The following is a 27800-nucleotide window of genomic DNA, read 5'->3' as shown; positions in this document are numbered from 1 at the left end:
CTGTGATTTCACTGAACCTGGTGTTTTACCTTCTCTGCTTTCTTGGGATCATGCTCTGTGTCTAAAAAAGCTGCTGAAATGACTATGTGGTTGACATATAGTCCTGATGATCAAGTGCATGAAACACACAGCTATGGCCCTTTGAAGCCTTAAGCATTAAAATGAAAACCTAACAAAAACACAAACAAAGCCCAAGTGGTATTGAGAGCCACCCCATAAAGAAAAGACACTGAACATTAGCTAGTATCTTTTATTGTCAGATTTTCTTGAGCCAAGAAACAATGATTCCGCGTGGCTATCCATAGGGATAAGGCAAGTTTCTTCTCTTGTTGGGTAGACTTAGTTGGCCTAAGTCTTTACAAGTTTTCTGTATAAAAATAGAAGTCCAAGACCAGATTTTCTTTTGTCTGGTCATAAATGCTGATTTATTTACAGGGGCCTTATTCAGGCCACCATTATAAACTTGGGATAAAATAGGTGTGTATTTTATTAAAGCCTCAGCATTGAACGTCAGGGTCCTTTAAAGATTTGCTCAAGTTGCTTTCAAGGAAGATGACAGCTTTCCCTCATATTCAAACAGGGTTAAGTCACAATCTACCCACAGAGTGATTCAAGCTAACCTTTCAGAAAACATTTTTTAACTTAAACCTCTTAGAAACTGAAGACTCCAAAGTGACTTCATACAGTTCTAAAAACAGCCTTGGAACCAGCTGTTTAAGAGTGGTTTATAAATACAGTTATTTGCAGGCTGCATATCTGTTTATAATACAGCAGACACAGATTGCAGACTTTGCTACACGTAAAACAAAACTGGAGTCAAAAATGTGGCTTTCGAAATACAGCAAAGACAGGAAAAATCCAGGATTCCGGGCTGTTAATAAAAACCACCTTGCAAAGTAACAGTTGAGGACTCTTGACTCTGAACGATTAAAATATACAGATGCTACACAATTCATTGCACATCCTCTTTCCCTTCGCTTTCAAGGCTCGCGGAACAATGATGAAAGTGATGTATGTGTTTACGAACACACGCGTGCACAGGCAAGCGCATGCACGCTAAAGATGAAACAAAGAGAAAAAGTTAATAGGCGTCTGTGAGGAAGGCTGCCAGCAGCTCTCCACCTAAAATAGACCATCCCCTCATGCTCTCTCTCCGTCCCCCTCCCCACTCCCTCACCTTCCCTCCCAGGGGAAATCAGGTTAGTGCAGAATTGATGGATCGACGCCCCTCCCCCACCCCAAGCTCAGCAAGCCTTCCCGAAAAGCAGGGGTGAGCATCTATCTCCCTTCAGTAGCACAGTTACGGGGGTCCGTGTCAGCTCCACGGAGTTAAGGCACTTCTGGCTGCTTTGGTGGCAGCGTGGGTTTCGTTTCCTCTCTTTTTAAGGCATGTATCATCTAAGAGAAGTAAAGCTTCGGAAACTGGTGGTACAGCTAAATACACCGATCGCTGGAATGGACAGGGCGAAAGGTCCCCAAGACACCTCCCTCTGATGAGGGGCTGCTGGGAAGTCTGGGGCGGCCGCAATTCAGACAGCAGACGCGGGCGCCGGCGGGGGCCGAGGAGCAGGGTGGCGCGGGCAGGTTTTGAGTTCGCGTGGACTCGGGCTCCCTTCACCTGGAGCTGCCCTGGCTGCTCACGGAGCGCGAGGTGCTGTAGCGCTTCTTCACGATCATGCTGATGTAGGCTTTCATGAGCTTGGCCACGTCCACCACCTGCCAGGGGAGCAGAGTCGGACCACGGTCACCAAGTGTCCGCAGGGCCAGGAGGCCCAGGCTAACAATCAGACATCCTCCGCCCAGCGCGGGCAAGCAGGGGTCCGTCCCGCCTGCAAAAGCCAGCAGCCTGCCAGTGTGAATCCACTGTGCAGGCCGTGGATTCGGCCAAAAGTTCAACTGCTTTTGCCCTTTTGCTTGTGGTGGGGAGAAGGGACTCGTGGCCTTCCCCCCTGCACCACCTGGTGGTTGCCTGATGTAAAACTGTCACATTTTGCAGATAAAATAAAGCCCCCACCTAATCACATAAAGGGTCTTGGTATGATCAGGGCTGGGATGACTGTCCCCATTGAAAATAAGGGCAACACGACAGAAGCCACAATCACAGCTTTTAAAGACTGGATCCCATCCTGCCGGTCAGCACCTCGTGATACAGCTGGAGAAACAGAACTGAGGGCTGGGGGGGGGGCGGTGGGGGTAGGAATGGGGAACACCACCTCCCACCCCACCAAGAGCCACCCATGCACGCTCTGCTCTCTGCCAACTCCGCATGCACAGTAGCTCTTTCATGGTGTGTTCACTGCCGCCCCTTCTGGCCCATTCCTCTTGATGGTTGGCCTGGGTCCCTGCGGAGACATCCTAACTGGCTTCCATCTCCCTGATCCCTCGTCTTCCTTCTAATGCCACCGGACATCCCTGCGAAAGCGCTATCCTGACACACTATTCACAAAGATCTCACAGCAGTTCTCTGCTCTCTACTGGAGTTGACCAAACCCAGCAGCCGGGCACCAGGGACCCTCCTGTAAGAGCCCCCACCTCCTTCCATCCCACTGCACACCTCCTGCACCACATCTGTCTGTGGTCCAGCCATCGCCTCCCAGCTCCTCGCCCTCACTGTACACCAGTAGCCAAATGGGAGGCATGGGATTCATACCCATTTCTCACCTTTGCTTGTTAACAGCTCCCTGCATGGAGACCTCAACAGGCTTCCTGCATTCTCATCATGATTACTACTACATTTTATGCTTTGGAGTGGGACGGCATATATACAGAGGTGTTTTTGTGATTTTTTTTGTGTTGTGAGAATTAGCTCTTCCCAGGACGGTCTGCCACTCACTCCCTCCTGCTCCTTGGACACTGCCTGGCCCCAGTCTCATGGCTGTGATCCACTGCCGCCTTGTCTAACAATTTTCGCAAGGCTTTATTGCCTATATATATATATATTTTTTGGTACCTCTATGTCACTTCCCTTTCTCTTCCTGCAAGGGTAAGACGCCCCCGCCCCCCCCCCCCAACGACAGCTGGAAACCAGATTTCTTCATTTCTGTGTCACTTCCTTTTCCCTTCTTTTCCTGCAAGGGTAAAATCCCCTGACAGCTGGAAACCAAATTTCTCCATTGCAAAGGTATACAGAAGAAACGTGGGACTGTCAGATTTTGGCCTGTGAGAAACCTGCAGCAGGGGAGGGACCACCATACTGTATTTTCCTATGTCTCAGAGCGAAATATGCAAACAAAGCTATTTGGTCAAAGGCATCAGGAAACGGGATGTTGTCTTGCTAGTTCATCAAGGCCACAGACGAAAGATTTGCCTCCTACCTCACTGGTTTCAAAGAGCAGCTCCCTCTCATCGACGACGATCTTGTAGGTGTTGGCCAGGGGGGCACCGAAGGAGAGGATGTGTTCGTACTGGAAGACTTCCAAAGGCCTCCCCTCCCCGCGCTTGTAGACAGAGACTGCATCGGCGCTGACACCCAGCCAGAGCTCCTGGGGAAAGCCACCTTCCTTGCACTGGGGGGCAGGCAAGAGTCGGGGCAAGATCAGATCAGCAAAGTCAGAAACAGGACACAGAAACCACAAGATGGGCTCTGAGCCCAGCCCTCTGCAGAGTATTGAACACATTCAATGTGTCTTTATGCAGAGGGCAACTGAAATACAAGACATGAAAAATGGTAGCTCTCTGGCTGTCTTGACTGATTTCTGACCAACTCATCAACCCCACGCATTTGGAGAACACCAACTGGTAAATTCAGCATCTTGCTTGGACTTTCCACCTGTCAATGTCACCACCGTCTTGGCCATGTGAATTAGCTATGAGAAGGTGGCCACAGGTGAGAAACTTGACAGTAATTTCCATCAAATCAAGCAGCCTGTCTATCGCTGCATGCTAAGTGACTTCAGCTGTGTCTGACGCTTTGCGCCCTACAGACTGTAGCCCACTAGGTTCCTCTGTCCATGGGATTGTCCAGGCAAGAATACTAGAGTGGGTTGCCATGCCCTCCTCCAGGGGATCTTGCCTACCCAGGGATGGAAGTGGCATCTCTTATATCTCCTGCACTGGCAGGTGGGTTCTTTACCACTAATGCCCATTCCTGTCTATCTCTAGTTCCACCTCAATCCTGTTTTGGATGGTTGTTCAAATACAAAATCTAGGATCATAGAGGGAAATTCTCCAAATATGTGCTGAGCAGTTTTAGCTCCTCCTGAAAAACACATCTCGTGACAAGTAGCAGCAGTGGCCTTTTGTGTGTATGGTGGTTGAGCTCATTGGTTTACCAACAGACTTTTTTGCACACATAAGTGGAGAGATAGGAGCTAGGCTATAGGGATGACACCACCAGGCAATGGGACTCAAGAGGGATATGCATTGGTGACACAGGAGACGAGGTACTTGTACAAAGCATCTGACTTATACTTAAAAACAAATGTAACCGACTCAACCAATCAAGCCACCCACCCAAAGATGGCATCCAGTGAAAACTCATGGAATAGAGATCAATTATTTAGGGTTTTATAAAGCCTTCTTTAAAAGTCAACAAATAACATGCTGAATGACTCTGATCATAAGAAAAATAGATGCTCGTCTTGACCAAGAGTTGGCAAACTTATCTGTTAAGGAACAAATAGTAAATATTTTAGGTTTTGTGGTATCGGTCATGGCTATTCAACTCTGCCATTTCAGCCTGAAAGTAGCCAGAGAAAAATACATAAAAGAAAGAGCACTGCTGTATTCCAATAAAACTTTACAAAAAAAAAAAAAAGAAGGCAGGCTGCAGTTTGTCAAGGCTTGATCTTGATCATTAATAAAATTTTCTTTCAATAAATGGTCTACTTAAAAAAAAGAAAAAGGATATGAATCAGTACTAGGTTGATGCAAACTTAGCCAAACTCCAATTGTGTAAAAGAAACTTTTCCCTACAAATAGCCATGGGAAAAAAAATTAAAATCCAAGTATATCCAAATTTTCTAATTTTATAGACATAGTGCTAAGATATTTTAAAAAACTTTAATGCAGATTTTTACCAGCACTTTTTCATTGGGTGTACAGCTTGAATAAGAAAGAGTCAGTTATTTAAGAATAGATAATATCTTAATTTCCCACTTGCTTCTAACATTACAAAAGCATTTACCAAAAAGGAGGAAGAATACTTTGGGTGGGTGGGGGGGTGATGTTAAGGGTAAAACTGGGGAGCTCTAACCTACAAGGGCTGGGCTTCCCAGGTTGCGCTAGTGGTAAAGAACCCACATGCCGAAGCAGGAGACATGAGAGACATGGGTTTGATCCCTGGGTGGGGAAGATGCCCTAGAGGAGGGCATGGCAACCCATTCCAGTATTCACCCCTGGAGAATCCATGGACAGAGGAGCCCAGTGGGCTATAGTCCACAGGGTCACAAGGAGTCTGATATGACCAAAGCAACTTAGCATGCTCGCAACCTCAGAGGGTAAGAGAGCCACGTGTTCTACCCAGTCCTCCTTCCCCGTGACCTTGACCGAGGTCACGCTGACTCAGGTGTGCAGCCTGGTCCAGGAAGCAGCAGCCCACTCTCACCTCCACGTCGAAGAGCGTCGACCCGTACCCAGGCCACTCCTTGATCAAGGCCATGTACTTGGCCATAGCCTGTTCCTGGCTCATGCCCTGGAATTTCTTCCACTTGTCCAGGATGCTAGCCCGCACGGAGCACACCTCCTCCTTGACCCACATATCCACCATCTGCTCCTCCTCTGCCTTCTGCCGTATCGCCGAGCCCGTCCGGAAGCTCCGCCGCAGGGTCCCCTCCAGGAAGCTTGTGCGCCTCTTCTCCAGCCGCTCCCCTGGCGTGAAGCTCTTGGTGGACTGGCTGATGCGGGCCTTGAGCCTCTGCAGCGAGTAGACCTCCTCCAGGGGCGGCACCGGGGCGTGCGGCGTGTAATCCCCCTGCAGGTACTGGAGCCGCAGGGCAGCCAGCACCTGCAGGTTCTCCTCGGGGGCCGGGTAGTGGCCATGGATGACGGCTTCGTGGGCCTGCGAAGAGGCGGTCGATGGCTTTACAGGGCAAGACACTGCCGTGCGACACGAAGCCCACCTGGCTTGCTCCCTCAAACCATCAGGATTTCTCTCAAATGCCATCTTCCATAAAAGGGTACCTTAACGCCCCTTCGCGGTTTTAAATTTCTCCCTGGCAATGGGTACCACTGGAAACGTGTATTTATTATTTCCTCTCCCTCTCACTCCTCCCTATCCCCAACTAGGACAGTTCCTGGTACAGCAGTTCACATAATACGTATGCAAGTTTCCTTCTACCAGTGAATAAAAGAGCATCCCTCCCTCGTTACACTGAGAATTCTACTGCCACGCCTGGTTTCTAAGGACTAGCAGTTAACTTGAGAAGGGTACGAATGGGTTCACCCCTGCGTGTCTGCAAAGGAGCCTAAGAACTCCATTTACCTGTTCAAACATAAAGGCAAATTCCACGCTGTCTTTTGGCACGTTGTCTGTGTCCAGGAAGCAGTAAAGTTTGAAGTAGAATTTCCAGGGCTGCTCGCCCGCCTCTGAAGTGGCAGCCAGCCTACAGATAGAAGTGGAGAGAGACACAGGAAGTAAAACCGGATATGGGCCAAGGGTGACCCACAGGGCCATTAGCGCATGGGATGTATTCTACGTCAGGATTCAGACACCCTGTCTGGGCTCAGAGCAGAGTGTGGAGGTGGGGTGGTGGGAGAGAAAACAAACAGTGAAGCTTCTGAGAATTCCCTGCTAACTTATCCAGAGGCGAAAAACACGCTTTCATCCTAGTTTTAAAGACAATAAACAGGCAGCCTTCAGTTAAATTGAGCTAACGAGTATTTTCTGAGTGCCCATTCTGGTTAGTTCCAGCTAAGCATTCTGCTGCATTCAGAGGAAGAAAAGAAACAAAGCCTATTCCTTCATTCCCTTTGCCAACTCTCAAATGTTTATAACAATTGACTTGAGGAATTCCCCGACAGTCCAGTAATTAGGACTCTGCCCTTCCACTGCCCAGGTTTGTTTGATCCCTAGTCTACTAAGATCCTGCAAGCGCACAGCACAGCAAAAAAAAAAAAAAAAAAAAAAAAAAAAGCCCAAACAAAAACTGACATGAATATTAGGGAAGCTGTGTTTACATAAAGTAGAAATCTCTTCCCCTCCCCCCCCATTTTGGCTTATTTCCAACAAAGCACTTAGACGAGGCCCACCCAGAAGAGAAGATGTCACTTCTCAGAGACTTGAAGCTTGGAGCTGCTCTAAACCTCGTGGTCCCCTGCCACGTTTCTAACTTAAAGCTGCTTCTGCCCCTTATGCAATTGGGGAGGGCGAGGGCCCAGCCTGGCTGGAGTCTTGTTATTGGCACTAGCATCTTTCTAAAGTAGGAATATCTTCTGTGTAACTTGGGGGCCGTGAATACTGTAGGTCCAAGAGATACTAAATGGGGTTTGAAGAGTTTATAAGCTGGCTTCTGTCTACTCGCCCAGCTTCGAAGCTAATGACAAGTGAAGATCTGAGAAAATCAGAAAATTCCGACAAAATGGGAACAACAGGGGCCTGAGAGGAAGAATGGGGTGGAGGAACAAGGATGAGTGAATCCTATTTGAGACAGTGGCTCTGTAGGGAAACAGGCAGCAAAGAGAGATGAGAAACCAAATGTGCTTTAACACAGGCAAAATGAGGCAGATTCAAACACGCGCTGAAGCTGAAAATGGAACAGAAGTTCAAACCCTCTTTCTCTTAATTTCTTTCCTCTAATCTGCTGGCGCTTCAGGGAGAAGGAGCTTACTTTTCAAACTTTGCCAACACATCTGCTACGATGGTCCTGCTCTCGATGGCTTTATCGACGTGTCCATTGTACTCAAAGAGCGCGAACATGTTTCTGCTGTCCTCCATGGCCAGGCCTCGGATCAGCTTCTCCACCACCTGGAACACACGGGGTCCTCAGCTGTGGTTCTAGAACATGCCTTTATCAGAAGCCAGAGGGCGCTGCCGGCACACGCGAAGGTCCAAGCAGCTTTCCGACACCGTTGTGTGTGGAATTTCAAAGGTGCCGTTCCCCCTGGTTCTCTTGAAATCAATTCTCTGTCTTCCTTGCCAAAAAGAACACAGGCTATTCTGCCTCCTGGTAGGGGCAGATACTGGGCCAGTTTCTTGCAAACTAGCCAAGTGCATGAAACTAAAGTCCTTTTGGGGACTTCCCTGGTGGTGTAGTAGTTATGAGTCCACCTTCCAACGCAGGTGACGTGGGTTCGATCCCTGGTTGGGGAACTAAGATCCACATGCCACGGGGCAACTAAGCCTGTGTGCCAAGACATGAGAAGCCCACACACCGCAACAAAGACCCAGCTCAGCCAAAATAAATAGATAAAAAAAACTGTAAAAAAACAAAAACAAAAATAAAGCCCTTTTGTCTAACAGTGACTTCCATTGATATTTCTGCTACACCAGCTTTCCTGGGTTTTATTGTACTATTCCTTTTAGCCCATTAGTTTTATAATATTAATACTAAGTTTACGTTGAAAAAAGAGAAAGAAACTGTGTTCCCCTCTCCTAGTGCTCTGGATTGTTGCTATTTAGTCAGTCAGTCATGTCTGACTCTTTGTGACCCCATGGACTGTAACCCGTCAGGCTCCTCTGTCCATGGGATTCTCCAGGCAAGAATACTGAAGTGTTGCCTTGGTCTCCTCCAGGGGATCTTTCTGACCCAGGGATTAAACCCATGTCTACTAGGGCCCCTGCATTGGCAGGCAGATTCTTTACCACTGAGCCACCTGGGAAGACCCCATGTTCCAGATTATTTGTGTGGTAAACAGAAATACTTTACTGCAGAAACGATCAGATACACCCTTGTATGGCGGCTGAGTCAGGTCCATAATCTCTAATCACTCCACTGCTTCTCAGATTAGCAGGATTATAGGCACTTCCTTGTTTACTAAGCAGCTGCAGTATGCCAGCCTAACTGCGCACAATTTTCCTGATCTGAGGAGGCGCGTGGGCACTTGGGCCTCCTGCTTACCTCCCCAGCCGTGGTGTGGGAGTTGATGGTGATCTTGCAGGAACCCCCACCATGGCAGTAGACTGTGGACGTCATCTCTTGCCGATGGATCAGAGCTTCTATCTCATCTCGTGAAGGCACAAACTCTCTGCATTTCGTTTTCTTAAGAGATTCGTAAATGAAGAGGGCGTATTTTTCCATCTCAGTTCCTGGAAACTGTTCCCGTATCCTAGGAGACAAACACCGACTGTTAGTTGCTAGACTGAGCATGGCTGGCTAGGGAGAGTTGGGCAGCTTCAAGGTGCCACAGACCAAGGTGGCCAGTGGGGTCCCAGTGGTGAGCGGAGCCAATGCCAGCCACTTCTGTAGTTCACCCTGTGCCATTTAAAGACGAAAGCAGCAGAAAGGGAGAGAAAGGAAGCAAGAAAGACAGAAAATCCAGACACCAAAGAGCCCAAGTATGACTGGGAGCAACTTTTGCTACCAGCTGACCTCTGCAGAGCTATTATGTTTGAAAAAGCCACGTGCCTCATACTGTCCTGTGAAAATCCCTTTTTCACAGTTAATCTGCATCTGAATCAGTTTCCACGTGCTTGATTTGAAACAAATATCTAAGGTTTTTTTTTTTTTTTTTTCCTGTTTATATAGAGTTTGCATGTGCTAAGTTGCTTCATTCATGTCTGACTTTCTGCAACCCCACGAACTATAGCCCGCCAGGCTCCTCTGTCCATGGGGATTCTCCAGGCAAGAATACTGCAGTGGGTTGCCATGCCCTCCTCCAGGGGATCTTCTCAACCCAGGGATCGAACCCATCTCCTGCGTTGCAGATGGATACTTTACAGCTGAGCTACCAGGAAAGTCCTCATATAGAGTGGTGGCATTTAATTTATCCAACATCCTACACATCAGGACACAACCCTCAAAGTGACCTGGTCCGTGGACCAGCCCCGTGTGGTTTAGAGACATGAAGGTCATCTGCCCCCGGTAAGCTGCTCAGGTGACCTAGGAGGCTGACCCACACCAGGCGTCTTCTGCTCTGGGTCTGAGTTTTTGGAGTCACGGGCCACTGCACCCCTCAACATGGGCAGAGCCGCCCAGGCCACCTCGTACCTTCTCAGGTGGAACTTGAGGTACTTGAGGATCCCACGGCTGGGCAGGAAGGTGCAGCTCAGGCAGGTGAGGATCTGCCAGCTGCAGAGGTTGCCCACGCTGCCCGGGTGGGGCACCTTGTTGGTCTGCTTGATGAGCTGGCAGTACAGCTCGTCTCGCAAAGGCCGGAGGTCATGCCCCGTCTGGAGGATGCCCTGGATGATGGGAATAGGGTCGGACATGGACTCCAGCTGCTGGAGTGAGTTGAATATCTTGATGGCTTCGTCCTGAAGCGTCGTGTAGCCCTTGTCTTTGAGCACTAGGAGGAGCAAAACAAACACGAGTCACACGAAGGTTCGGAGATGGTACCCTCTGAGCAGTGCCCACCATGTGAGGTTCGGAGAAGGTACCCACTGAGCAGTGGACAAGAGGCAGGACTGGGGACTAGAACTATTTCAGGATGCAGTGCCCACCATGTGCCCGGGACACGCCAATCAGCCAAACTGAGGCAGGCTACACTAAATTATTTTTAATTGTTTAAACTATTTAAACACATAACTGAACTATTTTACTGTGCAAAATGTTTACTGAGAAGCTGGTCTATGCCAAACAAGCTCCACATCTGACAGGTAAGACGCCTGTTTAGGGCTTGCTTCTCACAGCGTTGTTCCCCGATCGTTTTCGCACCAGAGACCGAATTTGTAGAGGACAACTTTTCCATGGACCAGGTGAGGTGGGTGGGGATGGTTTGGGGATGATTCATGTGCATTACATGTATTGTGTACTTTATTTCTATTATTATTACATCAGCCATCTCCGATCACCAGGCATTGGATCCTGGCAGTTGGGAACCCCCGTTCTAGTGTACGAAGGGTACCGTGAGTTCCTGGGGAGAACTGGCATGTTCTTTAATACAACAATCCTCATGCCCTATAAGCAATCAATGCATATCTGATGGAGCTCAAGAGTTCACAGGGAACAGCAGCACCGTGTCCTGGGTCCGGGTGGAATCTGGGACTCACGGTTGAGGTTGATGTCTCCGTAGGGCAGGGGCAGGAGTGGCGAGTGCAGTGGGTGGTGGGTGTGCCTCAGGATGGGGTTCCGCTTGTATATCTGCTCCACCACGTCCGAGTTCAGGCAGTTCTCCTTGAGAAGAACGGGGCCATGAGAGAACGCCCACAAGCTTATCATAAGAAGCATACACGTGAAAAAACAAAGCCACCCGTATCCACCTGCACATGAACGGTGTTCATACGTCACAAAACACCTGCAGCTCGGGGATGGTGGTGGGAATCCAGCATTGGTCATCTCAAGTACCAAGATACCCACAAGCAATGTTTCAGCACAAATTACACATTCCTGTTTTTCTTACATAGCTTATTCTCATTCTCCTTCTTTGGTCTGCATATATTTTCCTATGTTATTTAAAAACCTTCCCTCTGGAGATTGCTGGTGTTGTTGTTCAGTCACTAAGTCGTGTCTGAACGACCCCATGAACTGCAGCATGCCAGGCTTCCCTGTCCTTCACTTCACTCCTGGAGTTTTGCTCAAACTCATGCCCACTGATGCCATCCAACCATCTCATCCTCTGTCATTCCCTTCTCCTGCTGCCCTCAATCTTTCCCAGCATCAGGGTCTTTTTCAATGAGTTGGCTCTTTGCATCATGTAGCTAAAAGATTGGGGCTTCAGCATCAGTCCTTCCAACAAATATTCAGGGTTTGTTTCTTTGAGGATTGATTCCCTTGATCTCCTTGTGGTCCAAGGAACTCTCAAGAGTCTTCTCCAACACCACAATTCGAAAGCACCAATTCTTCCGCACTCAGCCTTCTCTATGGTCCAACTCTCATATCCACACATGGCTACTGAAAAATCCATAGCTTTGATTATACAGACCTGTGTCAGCAAAGTGATTTCTCTGCTTTTTAATATGTCATCTAGGTTTGTCATAGGTTTTCTTCTAAGGAGCAATCTCTGGAAATTACATATACTTAAAAAATTAATAACTTCTCTTGCTAATTATTTAGCCATAAGTCATTTGGTAAATCATGCTATCCTGGTTTGTAATTCATTTTAAAAATAGGAATTCCCTAGCTGTTCAGTGATTGGGACTCTGAGTTTCTACTGCATGGGGGCCTGGGTTTGACCCCTGGGTGGGAAACTAAGATTCTGCAAGCTGTGTGGGGTGGCCGCTATGAAAAAAAAAAATACATTTTGCTAGTTCTCTCACTGGTCTTTCGTACCCTCCATCTGAAAATGACACTGTAATATGCGATCAGTGAGACTGTTCTTTCCTGAGAACTCCTGGAATATAAGAGCTCCTCTCAGAGAATTTCATCATGTATTCATGTTCCTAAAACATTAATTTGGGATCTGAAAAAGTCACAATTATTTTTAGAACTTTGAATCAACAGAAAAGTTGGAGGAGAGGCAATAAATCATTCTATTGTGGCAATTTCATTTCCACTATGAAGCTTTTTCAGTAACACTCAACTGAAAATGAGAAGGAAATGTGTTTTAATTACTTAAAAAATCTGATAAGGAAATAATTAAGGCAACTTGACTCATTTCTTAAGAAGCACTGCTTCACAGCGAAAAATTCTACTTACTTTTTAAACATCTGATTTCAAATGAATTAAATGTATTTGTCTAAGTTAAGAAGTGCTTCTATATATTAAGAATCACATTTTCACAGTTAAAAACTATTTACTCTTTCATGTTTGATTTATATAGTAAACAGAGGGGTAGATAAGATACAGCTTTGAAGAGAAAGTTCAGCTGATACATACTTTCTTTTCTCACAGGAAATCTTCAAAAAATTCATTTTTTTTGACAAGAAATGACATTATTAGTTTCAAGTGCTCCTAATGACATATTAGTTTCAAGGGTTCCCCAAACCTCTCTGCAGTTTGTAGGATAACTGACTTGCAGGAATTTGACTCCAAATGCCCAGAAAACATATAATTTTGGAATCAAGAGGCTGACTTGAATTTAGTGGGTAATAATATCCTATCAATGCATTAGACCCTCTCCCACCTTTACAAAGGCACAGCTTCCCTCCTGGATCTGATGAGTTCCTTCCCTTTGACGTACATCAGTAAATAAATTCCTGCCTTACTATCATTATGGTAGCTTTTCTGTCATAGCTCTGGCTCTTTCCTTCGTATTGGAACCCTGCCCATGTGGAAAACTTGGAGGAACAGCATAAAAATAATTCCCCTGACTTGCTTCAGCACGAGGGACTGACCCGTTATGTGAACAGTGCAACCAGAACATCCCACGTCTCCATTTTCATTCCTGGAAAACGAGCACCGTGCCGTGATCCTTGTTCATGGCTGCCATTTAATCATGCATTCAATATCTACTCAGAGCAAGTAATCTTATCAACAGAAAATCACAATGTAACAAGGTCAATGTTGGTCCAGAAACTTGGGCGCTGCTTCTGTGAGTTTAGAAGCATCTAACAAGGATTCCAATTTTCTAGACCCATCTTGGGTTTCTCCCTGGTGGCTCAGGCGTGAAGAATCCACCTGCCAAGGCAGGAGGCATGAGTTTGGTCGCTGGGTCAGGAAGATCCCCTGGAGGAGGAAATGGTAGCCCACTCCAGTAGTCTTGCTTGGAAAATCCCATGGAGAGAGGAACCTGGTGGCCTATAGTCCATGGGGTCGCGAAGAGTCAGACATGACTGAGCACTAGGAATGAGTTTTGGATTATAGGCTCTTAGTGAATCCACTTGTGTGGTCTAGAAACCGTTGAGTGAAAGTAGAATTATTTTGTGACTCTTAGAAGGGCCCCAACTTGGGCTCAAGTGGAATCTGCGACATGCAGCTTGTCCCCGAAACAGATCACACCACGTCCCTGCGACTGGGGAGCCCCCACCCCAAATTACAGACCACTGTCCCTCTGCCTAAACAGTTCTACAGCTGGGTTTGCCTCGGTGGCCACACCTAACACCCCCTACAGAGACATGATAGCTTTAGTATCACATTCCACGTGCAGTCGAGCATTTAGCTTTTTTAAAACCCGGATGCACAAACGTGAAATTGACCAAGAGTTCGTTCTGATTACAGAGTGAAAATGAAGGGTGACTAATGCTGACGTCGTGGTGTCCGGAGGGTGAGAATCTGCGAGCTACCATGCACCTCTATGGCCGCTCTCACCTTGATATCTTGAATCAGCTGCTGCGTGGGCGTGTCAATTGGGGCCTTGGTGTCGGTCACGTTCTGAATGGCGCTGGACCACCTGGTGGCCTCGTTGAGCAGCTTGGTGTAGAGCCGGTAGCAGTGCTTGCGTCCGTACACGGTGACGTTCCAGTAGCCTGTGAGAGCAGGACACACACATCCCACCCTTGGGGGCCAAGCTGGCATCCCGTACCAGAGTCCCAGAAATCCAGCACCCACTTTGTCTCCACCTCAGTCCCTTATTATTTAGTTCAGGAGCTACTCGCTGACTTCTTCCAAATGCCCTGCCCTGCACTAGATACCCAAAGTCACGTGGAGGTTACAGTTGAGAGGGAGAGACAAACATTAAAAGGATAAGCCCAGAATCAAACATATAATTAGTACCATCTGCTCTAAAAGAAGCAACAGGCATAAACTAAAGCCTTGTTCAAGGCTCTAGAACAAGAGTGAGAACTCTTGCCTCAGATTTCTGACTTCTCTTCCTTTCCTTAGGATTCTCCCTCCTCCCTTCAAAAGAAACTGTTTATGCAAAGCAAGCAGTCCAAGTGTTCAGACACCAGACAAAAGTGCAATGGAGTGATTTCAGTCAAAAACAAAAATGAGCATTTTTTGAATGGAGTAACTATACTAAAAAAACACAAAGTCACAACTAGCAACAAAAATCAAAATAAACAATCTAGAAACATCTTTCAAAATACCCAAAGGGGAAAAGAAAAAGAAGCTTGTGTGACTGTATTCTACTGGGTTATGTTCACTGACACTCAGAATTTACCTTGTTTTTCGGCTGCATTAGGACTCTCAGGGTGCAACAGTGAGGAAGACAAAAACTAGCACAGAAAAACAAGGCATTCTGCAGGAAAACATTTGTTTGTTTACATTTCATTGCCCTGAGAAGAATCTTTCTGCAACTCAATAAATCAGGACCCTTTACTATGGTTTACATTATCAAGTGTTCATATAGGTAACCATGGATAGCCTCAAAAGATAATTAAGCAAGGAAAGAGATATTTTTGGAGGGGAGAGGAGAGAACATACACACGCTAGGTGGGGACCTCGCCCCTTTGCTCTGAGCAAACCCTGAACTCTTAAGATCAATCGGGCCATGTCTCAAGCATGATCAGCCTGAAGCACACAGCACTGCTTACCTGTCTCTTTAAAGATCTTCTCATCAGGTGGGACGACCGAACAAAGACTATTGAGAACCAGGGTGCCCAACTTCAGAGCGTTCTTCTCTGAGCTCTTGTAGTAATCCAAGGAATTGTGCGTGAGCACAAACCACCGTTTCTTCAGTTTCAGGGAAGACATCTTCGGACTGTTTTTCACTTCTTTGTGCAACCACCCTGGAAAGACAGACTGAAGTGTTAATTCAAAACCAGGATGAGCAACATCTCATACCAGGTGACAATCGGCTTACAAATGGGGCGTCTTTCTACACATCTGCTAGCAATGGCCACAATCCTTTCTTATTCGATGATTTTTAACAACGCCAGCAGGCAAAATCATCCGAGGAGGAGGGGATATATGCACACACACAGATTCAGTCTTTGTACAACAGAAAACAACACGGTAAAGCAATTATGCTGTTGTTCAGTCACCGAGTTGTGTCCAACTCTTTGTGACCCCACGGACTGCAGCACGCCAGGCCTCCCTGTCCCTCACCATCTCCCCAAGTCTGCCCAAATTGATGTCTATGAACTTGGACAAAGCAATTATACGCCAATTAAAAAAAAAAAAAGAGGCAAAATTATTCAGGAAAGAGGCTCAAAATGGAAATGCAGCAGATACTCGTGTAGATGAAAACAGGGCTCCCTAAGTCAGAAAGCCTCAGGGCATCACCTCTCACTATGAATTCCTGGCCCTCCACTCTGGTGTCGCCCTTGGACCTCTGCAGCAGTGTTATCCAATGGTGCATCTCCTCCGGCGTGTCGGCGTTGCAGTGAAGCACCCGGTTGGCCGTGATGATCACGAATGAGTTGGGTCTGAGCAGCGGGGAGAGAAGGAAGCAAAACCGCTTAGCTCGACTGAAACCGTCACCTCCGTGTGAACCAAGACTGAACGTCTTTTTCCTGGCTTACAGGTCACGGGGAGAAAAATGGCAGTGCTATTTGTATTTTCTGCTGAGGCAAACCTCGCTCATTTCTGCAGGATTTATTTCATGCCTCATTAACCTTTACACTTGGAGCAACACATTCTGAAAGGTCCTGGAAGGGAAAACATTTCTTCATGCAAAACTTTCCAGATGAAATTTGGTTCCGGGCAGGCTAACCAAAGTGACTGTGGGGGAAAGATTTTTTTTGGATGCCTCTCCAAAGTAAATTTCTTCCTGCCTTGGATAATATTTCTGTGGGTCGGTAATGAAATGTCAGACACCAGTAACAGAAGATCAGTAAACAGCTCTAAGTGGAACATCTTATACACTTGACTATGCCTGGAACAGAGAGCCACCTGGATCCATGACCTCAGTGTGAGCTGACAAGGGGGCCTTTTCCAGGCAGAGATAAATTAATAATGGAAATTTACTTTCTCCTGCATCTTTTTATCTGGCAATGCCCTGAATCTCTCACAGGACCTTGCTTCTATTAATTCTTAATCACTGGAGCTAGGAACTACGAACAATATTTTGCAACTTTTCAAATGTTTGCTGAAGCTAAGTGCTGCAAAAAGTCAAGGAAAAGAAAGAGGAACAGGACTATAGTATGGACTGACAGGTCGTCCTTAAAAAAACAAGATTTTTCTCGAGTTGGGAAAGGAAAAAGGTGAGCACTTGGGAAAGAGGGAAAAGCTAGGTAGGGATGGAAATTTCTCCCATGGATCATCACATGCCCAGCGTGCCAGATGAAGGGGTTTAAAAGAAGAGAAACGCAGGCAGGAAAGTGACCGTCAGAATAAGGACCTGGGCTTTGATGACTGACATGACATGCACGTGTTCAAGGTTCCTGAGCCAGGTACGAGGAGGTGCAGGGTGATTAGTAGAAACAAAGAATATAGTTCAGAAAAGCCTTCACGAATGGTGAGTGATGGACACCTCAGAACTCTCATTTGGCCCAGGAGATATGATTTTTGTTGTCAATTTGAATTCATTTCTATTCTCTCTAAAGCAATGTTACTGAAGGCAGAAGTCACTTTCCACTTGTACTCAGAATTCTTAAGTGGAGAAGCAAAATAAAAATGGTAAAGATGATGGTCACTGGGTACAAAGACCCCTGAGACCACTGCCAAAGATGATCTGCCTTCAAAAACAAAAAAAGCAAAACTGAAAATATGCTATTTTTAAGGGCATGGGTAAGGAAGGCATGTCAAGGAAAATAAATGACTGTGGTTTAATTTATTAATACTCTACATATAAACTTCCATCAAAATCCTCTTCCAGTTCATTATTAAAATATAGAAGGGGGGACTTCACCCACCCCTGCGCTGGGATGCAAGCATTTTCTTCCTCTATGAATCCCAAGTTCCTCCCTGTTTTCTTGTTGTTATTGTTTAATCGCCTAGTTGTATCTGACTCTTTTGTGACTCCGAGGACCATAGGTTCTTCTGTCCCTGGGATTTCCCAGGATGAACCCCCATCTCCTGCACTGCAGGGAGATTCTTTACCACGGGGCCACCCGGGAAGCCTGTTTGTCTCTATGATTATCTAATTTAGGTTTCCATGGTCTCCCTCACCCTGATCCCCCGCACACCAAAGACACCCAGAGAGGAAGACCGTGATTGCTGGAGCGGACCAGGCGGGAACACGAAGCCTGGAGTCCTCTCCAAGACTAGAGCATAGAGGCCTGTGGGTGCCTGCAGGTAATAAGCAGGTACTTTTGTTAACCATCACAACTGAGCTTACCTATCTGGGCTGTCCGAGGCGCACACAGAATCGATCAGCCCCACGTCCAAAGTGCCCTGGAAAGGAGCGAAAAGCAGAGAAACTCAGAGAACCACTGGAGTCCAGCACGCATCATGATAACATCCCTAGATGATGCCTCTCCAAGCAGGCACACAAAAAAGGCTCCTTTTTGTGTTAACTGTGAAGTAATAGTTATCTAAAGAAACATTCCCCTTCATTCAGTACAGACAGCCTTGAGACAGGGCAGAATCTACAGTCTACTCATTAAATAAATTATAAGCGAATCTTTCTGTCTTGCTCCTAAAATACTTTCAGTAAAGGGTATTTACAAACTTCTTTCAATCGTACCAATTTTCTGATTTATATTATGATCTATCTTGAATTTTGTATTTACATGAAAAGGAAACTACTTCTAAAATATAGTTTTGTGGCTCTGTTCATACATGTGTAGGATAGAGCAATGACAGAATGAATATGGTTTGTAATTCAGTAAATCTTTTGAAGAAAATATAATACGGTTTCACGATTTCATAAAAACTGGAATTTTTTTTGTTCAAGATGGGCAAACTGTAATCTATTACTACTCACAATCTTCTATAATTTCTTGTGATTTTGCATGATTTTTACCAAAATGTTCCTGCTTCTCTCTTTCATTATTATAGAGGGCGTATGTGTGTGCCTAGTTGCTCTAGTCATGTCCAACTCTTTGCGACCCCATGGACGGTAGCCTTCCATGACGCAGGACATGGATCCGCTGTCCATGGGGATTCTCCAGGTAAGAATACTGGAGTGGGTAGCCATGCCCTCCTCCAGGGGATCTTCCCAACCCAAGGATCAAACCTGCATCTCTTGAATCGCAGGTAGATTCTTTACCAACTGAGCCACCTGGAAAGCCCAATTATTATACTATTGCTTACTTAAAAAAAACACTGCCCACAAGTTCCCTTCACCCCAGCGCAGCTTACATACCACAGCGTTTTGTGGGTTGGCCTGCTCATCATGCATCTCCCGAATCTCCTGGTCTGTGGACGCGTGGACCTGACTCAGCACACTGAACCACTGGCTGTGGGAAGGAGACAGCGAGGGTCAGGGGATGGCCAATCTCTGCGCTTACGAAACAGGGACACCCTGTCCCACCTCCCCTGAGAAAATGACATCTCCTCTGAGCAACTTTCTTAACTTGCCTGTTCCTTGCGGGTACATGTAGATAAAATACTACTACCAAAGGAGCAAGGGTAGGACAGACAGCCAAAGTACCTTGAAGTACCATTTGACGTGACTTCCAATCAGTGGGAAAACCCTTTTCTCTGCCCTACATTCCCATGGACATTTAATGGCGATAATGAGTTTCTAGAGAAATTGGCAGCAAGAAATGAGACCCTCATTTCTATACAAAACCCTGAGATCAAGAGTCTTTACTGAAGATATTATTTATAACCTATGGAACATTCAAGTGCCTTCTCAGTTTTAAAAAGTATATTCCAAGATAAAAAGGCCTATAGTATAAGAGCATCATCTTGGGTGTCTACTCAGTCCCAGGATGAGGTTTCCAAACACCTGACAGGATTTCTGCCTAGGTGCATGAAACCATAGGAGAGCTGGAAACAGAACACAAATGTCTAAAGTAGAAAATTATTTTGACTAGAGAACTCTTCTGTCTTCATTTCAAAAGGTTTTTGGTACTTCCAGCCTCATCAGATTCAGATAATGAACGAAAACAGGTCAATTCCAGAAAAGTCAAGCAGAACAAATGTTATATTGTAACTACAAATACAATACACGCTTGAGAAAAATGACTATGCATATCCAGTTGTCTGTTGGCCCGTCAATCCATCCATCCATTATTTACTAAGCAACTACAAGTGAGAGGTACCGAATGTGAGATTCCATGACATCCTTCTCCTGCAGGGGGCTGATCAGACAGATATACACACTAAAGCTGAGAAACTACTTGGTATCCAATGGCATATTTAAGTAAAAAAAAAATTAATATCTATATTTAAAGGTAAGTCATGTAAATTATTTATAACAAAGCACTAAAATTTTCTGTGATTCCTAAAGCAGAAACATGTAACAAAGAGCTTGAAAATAAATACTCAACACAGAGAGACTCTTAGGGAGACCAGTGGAAACATTTTAATATGAATTTGTTCGTCAACTCTAATTAATCCAAAGGCAAGACTTTATAAAGCTCAAAAACATCCCAAGTTAAACACTGAGCAACATATACATTTAAAATGTAGTCACATGGGGTCAGAGAGACAGACAGACAGACACACACACACAAAATTTGCTGCAGTTTCCATCTGTATAGGTGACCCCTTCAAATCTAAAAAAATCTCTTCTCCTAAATCAAGTACAACTCAGAATCTGAAAAAAGAATTTGTAAAAATGTGCTCCACTGGTCAGGGCAAAAATTCCTTGGCTACAATATTCCAAATGTTAAATTCAGCAGGTTCATTATGGGACAAAACAGACAGGGCTGCTGCCAAGCGCTGGGTCTATAATTCAGTTGCAAAGCCGTGGGCATTCCCTGGACCGCAGAAAACCACACGTGGTCTCCAGGAGTCTCAGACAGAATGATGGGGTTGTAATCCCAGGTCTGCTTGTTTTTCCAGTGTGTGTCATGATTTATGGATCTCAGCGGGGGTTTTAGTTCGTTCCCATGGGAAGAATTATTTTCTTTGCCCTTAATGCTGCTGCCATGGTGTTGTATCAACAGAGAAACATCCAAAGGGCAAGGGGTCATAAAGGCCCCGAGAACTCTCTGGAAGATTCTAGTGATTTCTGAGCTGAAAAGTGAATTCTCCAGGCAAGAATACTGGAATGGGTTTCCCATTTGCTTCTCCAAGGGATCTTCCCAATCCAGGGACTGACCTGGGTTCTCCTGCATTGCAGGCAGATTCTTAGCCATCTGAGCCACCAGGGAAGCTCTGAAAAGTGAAGAACACAGGCCAAAGGATGTCACCCTCATAAATTAGAAGGTATTTTGTGGCATTGCTCAGATGAGCATGTTGAGCTCAGACGAGCTCCTTTTGTTGGCACTGGATGACAGGCAGCTCCAACCTGACCCAACACACCCAGAAAGCAGCAAGGTCAGACAAGACACAGGCTCTCCTGAGTGATCCTGCCACGGCAGACCCCAGTCCTTAATTGGCGCCCACTGGCATAACAATGGACATCGAGGTCCAGGAAAGTCAGACAACCTGCCACAGCCAATAAGAGACACCACTGTCTTCTAAGCTCAGTCAGAAGACTAAGCTCCTAACGGAGGCTTTCTGCCTCTGTTCAACAGAACTGAGCTTGCCCTACTTGACAGATTATACTAGCTTTTCTCTGTACCTCTGTCTCCTACGCTATAAAATCGGTTAATAGTAACTCCTGCTACCCCATCGGGTTGTTGTGAGAATTAAATGAGTTAGTACACATGAAGCATTTTGAATACTGCTTGGAATGTAGTAACTTCCCTCTAAGTGTTAACTAGCTCTCCAGCCACGGAATTCTTCACTGTCATAGCCTTAAGCACCCTCCCAAAAGCCACAATCCTGGCATTTGTTTAAATAGCCAGTGGTGAATGATCCTGCTTTTTCAACCCTTAAGCAAACAGAAGCTGCTCTCTTCCAAAGCTCAGAAGCTTCCAGAGGGTGGCTTTCAGCTGTGTGTAGGAGCGCAGTTTCCATATGCCGCTGGTGACCGTAAAAGCCTGAGGGGACCCATCAAAGGGTCTGTCCAGTGGCAAGTGAAGCTGGACGTCCATGTGCTTTGTTATTGTAACGGACATAAAGCCAATGAAAGAGTCCCCAGGAGACAAGTATGCAATGCATTCAGCTCTTCTGACTCAGTCCTTCAACGATCCTATCAGAAATACCCAACTAGAAAAATCAGCTAAGAGCTTTCCAGGGCTGGTCAGCTCAACAGTGACCCATGTGACATCCAGGCCGGCAGAGGAACGAGAATGTAGTTACGACCGAGTTGACAGCACAGCGCCTCACCTGGCGTCTTCTGGGGATTCCGCGATCAGATGGAAGGTCCTGTCGGCCATGATGATGTCAATCCCGTTCTCTTTGCTGGTGTTATCTATGATCTCCCTGCAGGGAAACACAAGCCCCCAACGCAGATCGGGAACAGAGAATGAATGCTTAAGGAGGGGCAAGAAGAGAAATTTCACAGTAACTGAAAAATCAGACACCAATCCTTTCAGCCTTTTCACTTTGAGAAATGATGAAGGGGCCTCTGGGGGTGGAAGACTCCTTCTTGCTCGAAAATGGAGGGGTCTGCTGGAGGGGGTGTGGAGAGGTGGGAATGGGGTTAAGGGCATCCTTGACTTCTCTAGGGAGGGGCCTCTCTTCTCCCACTGGCCCACGCAAGGCCCACCCAGTTCAGGTGCCCCAGTCTGCCTGTACCTTCCCTTGGTTCCCCCACTGCTCTGTAAAGGACCCGCACGTTGCAGCCAATCTGCAGGAGCTCTTTCAATCATCACAGCATTCTACCAAGGTTTAAGGCCGCCGCTGACACCTCTGACTTCCTCTGGTAAGGGCACACTCTTTCCACTAGGGGCTTCGGGGTAAAGAGCAGGACTTGAGTGTCTCTAGATCTGAATTCCACCTGGATCTGATCCTAACATTCTTAAACAACCCTAGAGGTTCAAACTCAGTGGACCAGGCTAAGAAGAGCAGGGTAAAAGACAAGCAGCTGTTGGGATGGGACCAGAGGTGGCGATCTCCTTGTGGAAGAAGGGTGTTGGGGATATAGACAGCTTGCTTTGACAGCTGAAGTAGCACAGCTGTTTCCAGTAAAACACTTATTTTACAACTAGAACATTCAGCAGTCCGCTTAGAAAAAATAAACACGGTATGACCTTTTAGCTAGAATCACTGAGATGAGATTTCTTAAAGGAAATCAACCCTGAATACTTATTGGAAGGACTGATGCTCAAGCTAAAGCTCCAATCCTTTGGCCACCTGATGTGAACACCCCACTCACTGGAAAAGACTGTGATGCTGGGAAAGATGGAGGGCAGGAGGAGAAGGGAGCGACAGAGGATGAGATGGTTGGATAGCATCACCGACTCAATGGACATGAGTTTGAGCAAACTCTGGGAGATGGTAAAGGACAGGGAAGCCTGGAGTGCTGTAGTCCCTGGGGTTGCAAAGAGTTGGACATAATTTGGCAACTGAAGAACAACAACTAAGATAAAATATTTTGAAAAACCAAGGAGATCAGAATTCACACAGGAGTCTGTGATGCCTTCTCAAGAGTGGGAGAGGTGACACTGATGGAGGAGTGATCAGCCAGATGTCTGATACTGCAGCCTCTGGAGCAGGGTGACAATTTTCAGGGTAAATCTAACCAGACCACATCATCCCAGACCAGCCCCTTAGATTCCTGGGAACTCAGTTACCTTGTGTATAAAATGAGTGGGTGCCATGGTTCCGAGCCACAGCAGGTCCACCAGAATCCTGGGGAACATTCGGAAAACCCAGGTGGAGTTTTTCAGGGTAGAACCCAGTGACTTGCATTTATAAAAAGCTTCCCTGGAGATGATGATACTGTCAGGGTCTCAATAAACACAGCATATCAACTACAGGCTATGATCTGTCAGCTGATCAAAAACTATGAACCTTATTTGGATTCTGATTCGAAGAAAGAAACCAACCCGAACCAATAACACTATCACCTCCATTTATAAGATAACTGGGGAAATCTGAATAATGACTAGAATTTGGATGACAGAAGGAGTTCATTTTCCTTTTTAAATGTGATAATAATATTGTGATTATACATTTTAAAACGTTTTAATCTTTAAGTGAATACCAAATATTTACAAATGAAATGATATGGTTAGGGCTTGCTTTAAAAATGTAGTTTGGGGAATTCCCTGGCAGTCCAGTGATTAGGACTGGGTGTTTTCACTGCCATGGGTGTGGGTTCAAACCCTGGTTGTGGAACGAAGATACCATGAGTCACATAGCTCAGTCAACCACAACAAAAAATGTAATTTGCAGGGGGGAAGAGCAGGGTGGGATCACAAATGAAACACCACTGGCTGGGAGTGGGTAACCACTGAACGCTGAGTAATGAGCACATGAATTTCATTCTAGTCTCCAACCTATGCTTGCATATGACTGAAATTTTCTATAATACAAACTATGTATTTTTTATATAATAAAATAAAAAATGAAGAAAACTTTATGATGGTGAAACCTTAACAACGCATTGCCTTCTCTCTACAGAACATGACCAACAGCTGAAGAACTAACACTTCCTTACTTCTATAATTTCTACAGAACACCTGGAGAATAGGGCTCTATTAAGCATTCATTTGCTATACAGTGAGCAACAAAAGGAACATCCAGCAAATTTACACTGGTGAAATTCACGACCATAATTGTCTCTCTCAGCCTGCTGGCATCTGTGACTCCCCCCGCCTATGGGGTAAAGAGGACCATCGTGGTGTATACGGCAGGCGGGAGACTGCAGGAGGCTCAGAGCTGGGCCACGCTGCAAACGCTTGTAGGACTCAGACTCAAATTCCCACGAGCCCATCTGACTATGGAACATGGGATCCTCCTAAGGAACCCCAAAGGGGCAGCCTCGAAAGTTCCAACACTTTGCTGTTTGTTCCAATTTCAGTGTTTGTCCTTAAGATTAAATACATAACTGATTAAACTCTCCACCTTTCAATGAACCGTTTTCTAAAGTTCCTGATGCTGGTTGAGTAAAAACAGGATGTCGTTTTTAGGTCTCATGAATTCAGGGGTTAATTCAGTCTCTCAAAGCTTATTTTTACCCATTTTCTAAATATACATGATTGCTCAGTTTGAGTGGGGAGTAGCTACATGACATCCCCAAATTTTATGCTCAGTATTTAGTTATCCCAGAAAACCAGCTACTCCTCAATTCTCAGTATTTTCTGAAAACCTTACTTAATTTTTAACAAATACAATAGGCCCTTAAGAGTTCAATGCTTTGATTCATAAGAACCTAGAAGAAGGGAATTCCCTGGTGGTCCAGTGAACACAGCAAAGGTGGGACACAAATGATTCATTTCACTCCCCTCCAGATGGACTGTTGGCTACAGCTGGGCATGGGAAGAAATAAAAGTGATAGGCTGATCCATAGAAGGATGACAAGATGCTCAACCAAGGGATCAATATCCACACCATGAGTCATGTGTACGGCCAATCACATTTCCAACAGGTTAGTTCTATGTTCAGCAAGCATCATATAATCCAGAGCTGAATGTTTGAAAACTCAAGTGAATTTTCCCAGATGGTCTTATTTCTCTAATTTCCTAATAATTCAACCCACTGAAAGGAATGGTGAGGACTCTCGATCACCTCCTCCAACCTACTGCTTCAGAGAACATGTCCCAGTCAGCCTGGAGTCAGGGACCTACTTGACAAAGCAGCCCCAAGCCCCTGCCAGGGCCCATCAACGTACTTGGCTGCCCGGACCTCCACGGTGCCCTTGAGCTTCTCCTCGCTGTCATTCTCGAAGTACATCAGCTTGGCCTGGCGGAGGACGAACCAGCGCTTCTTCCAGTTTCTCCTGGACAGGGTGGAGGAGCCACCGCCCTTCTTGTGCAGCCAGCCTTGCTTGAGGGCCTCCTGCTTTGAGCGGAACCACAGGAACGTCTCGTCCTTGAGCACGCACCAGCGGCGCTTCCAGGAGTTCATGAGGCCACCTGGGTTCGGGTGGGAAGGGAGGGTTTTGAGGAAAGTTCATCAAGTTGGATGTTAAGATCAATAGGTCTTAGGTTCAGCCCATCCTTAACTTTGCACCAAATGTCCTCCCTTTAGACATGCTCCCAACGATGGATCATAGCACTGCAGGGTCATGTTCAGGGGGAACAGGGTAGGGACCACACTGGCTTGCTTGAATTACATCAGAAGCCTTCCTGGGACTTCCTGGGTGGTCCATTGGTTAAGACACTGCACTTCCAACTAAGATCTTGCACACAATTAGATTCAGCCAAAAAAAGAAATATAATCTTTCCTTATTTCCAAAGAAGTTCCTACTCACTTAGCTTAGAAATCTTGGTGAGGAGCTTAACACCAAGACTACAAAGGGACTGATATTCTAACCCTGGAGTGAGGCAGGACCATGGGGGTCAGGGCAGAGGGTGAGGGAGAACCATTTCCATACTTATGGATCGTGTTTCTGTCCAGACACCACAGGGAGGGGAAATTAGTTTACAACTGTGTCCAAGTTAACACTTTCTTTCTTAGTTTAGTCAATGTGAGAGGAACAACATCTGTAAGATTCAGGAGTTCAGCAATAAACTCTTACATAGGAAAATAACATGTGCCCTTTTTCCAATAAACATCTTTTCAGAGAAAGGCATCATTATCTGAAAATGGTTTACATGTACAAGATATAAAATTTAGACTACAAAACAAAGACTCTAAACTGTGATAGCACCGTGAACATGAGAATTTAGCTATAATTTCTTTCATGGAAATAAATCTGGTTGAAGGAAACTAGACCAGGATATACAGATATTATCTTTTACAACATAAAAAATATTTCTAATAGCCTTCCAGCAGGATTTTATTATTCTTAGATTCCAAAGACACTCAAGAGTGACATTTTGCCACCATGAGTCACGAATCTGTTTTAACAAATCCACCGAAGAATGCCACATATACTTCAATAACTGTAAAATGTCCATAAGTTATCTCCTTGATCCCCCAGTAACACAAATAAAGAGTATCTAAATGTGGATACTGAAAATGAATATAGAGGAAATGCTTTCCTTTTACAGATTAGAAATATATTTAAAACAGACATTCTCAGATTAATTTTTTCAATGGTTGCTCAGTGATCACAGATCTCAATCTCACAGTGGAACAAGAGAAGCAAAGATAATGCTGGTTTGTGTGTGCGCTGCAAAGCTCACGTGTTTCACTGACTTGTACAGACGGCAGCCCAGTCTCCTATCTAGAGAATGTCTTGCTTACCTAGCTGACAAGCCTTTGTGCTCATGCCAAGCACCAGAGCTGTTTCCTAACAAACAACAAACTTGCCAAGAACTACCAGAAGAAAACTTCTTTTCCTTCTTGATTTGTGGCTTTAATCTAAGTTTCTCAAAATAAGCCAAGAGGAAACTGCGGTACAAAGTTATCCTATTATCTTATCGTCTTTGAATGATAAGGGTTATTCACAGTTGTTTCAAAGACATGGATTACAACAGTCATCACCACCAGTCACTCTGTTGTGCTTCTGTTATCGATGGGACTCACGCCCAGCCCTCCCTCCCCTTTTCCGGGGGCTCCCTTCATATTTCATCTAGAGAATCTGATCAGTGTTCTTAGTTTCCTGACTGTGAACACCTTCAGGAGGTTATTAGGCTGGTGCAAACTGATTTACACTCACAGAATATAATCTGATGGTTAGGTTTGCCTTATCACTCGTTTCTTTGAAACTTTTGGTCACAACTTAAGGCCTTATTAAACATCAAACAACAATGTATCGGAGATTAAATGGTGATGCAGTTACACAATAATTTTTTTATTAAGAGATGAGTTTGCCAAAAGTTCACTTGCTTACCTTCTTGAGCTTTTAACGCTTTAATGTTGGGATCTGAGTGCTCTGAATGTATATTTACTTTTTCATAATCTTATTTGTTTTAATCAAGACAATTATATAATAAATGAATGCTATATATTACAATTAAGAGTGATTTACAGGGAATTTTTAAGCTAACTTAGAGAACTAGATTA

General features: G+C 45.5%; 1 protein-coding gene across 1 annotated transcript in view; it reads right to left on the bottom strand.

Annotated features, from left to right (window-relative positions):
* Positions 1 to 236: 236 nt before the first annotated feature.
* MYO10 (myosin X) overlaps positions 237 to 27800 on the bottom strand; it is a 262216-nt gene continuing 234652 nt past the window's right edge. Inside the window, exons 27-41 of the mRNA XM_069556123.1 lie at positions 25519 to 25762; positions 22068 to 22163; positions 19045 to 19138; positions 18076 to 18131; positions 16080 to 16222; positions 15389 to 15583; positions 14223 to 14380; positions 11087 to 11210; positions 10086 to 10383; positions 8997 to 9204; positions 7767 to 7903; positions 6422 to 6542; positions 5546 to 5998; positions 3315 to 3506; positions 237 to 1716 (exon numbers count right to left, since the gene is read on the bottom strand). Of these exons, the coding sequence (XP_069412224.1) occupies positions 1615 to 1716; positions 3315 to 3506; positions 5546 to 5998; positions 6422 to 6542; positions 7767 to 7903; positions 8997 to 9204; positions 10086 to 10383; positions 11087 to 11210; positions 14223 to 14380; positions 15389 to 15583; positions 16080 to 16222; positions 18076 to 18131; positions 19045 to 19138; positions 22068 to 22163; positions 25519 to 25762 (2621 nt within the window). The 3' untranslated portion in view covers positions 237 to 1614. The remainder of the gene's footprint in view (positions 1717 to 3314; positions 3507 to 5545; positions 5999 to 6421; positions 6543 to 7766; positions 7904 to 8996; positions 9205 to 10085; positions 10384 to 11086; positions 11211 to 14222; positions 14381 to 15388; positions 15584 to 16079; positions 16223 to 18075; positions 18132 to 19044; positions 19139 to 22067; positions 22164 to 25518; positions 25763 to 27800) is intronic.

Source organism: Ovis canadensis, chromosome 16 (genome assembly GCF_042477335.2).
Source record: "Ovis canadensis isolate MfBH-ARS-UI-01 breed Bighorn chromosome 16, ARS-UI_OviCan_v2, whole genome shotgun sequence".
NCBI classification, from domain to species: domain Eukaryota; kingdom Metazoa; phylum Chordata; class Mammalia; order Artiodactyla; family Bovidae; genus Ovis; species Ovis canadensis.
The sequence above is the reverse complement of the archived record's forward strand: the minus strand, read 5'-3'. Positions and strand labels throughout refer to the sequence as shown.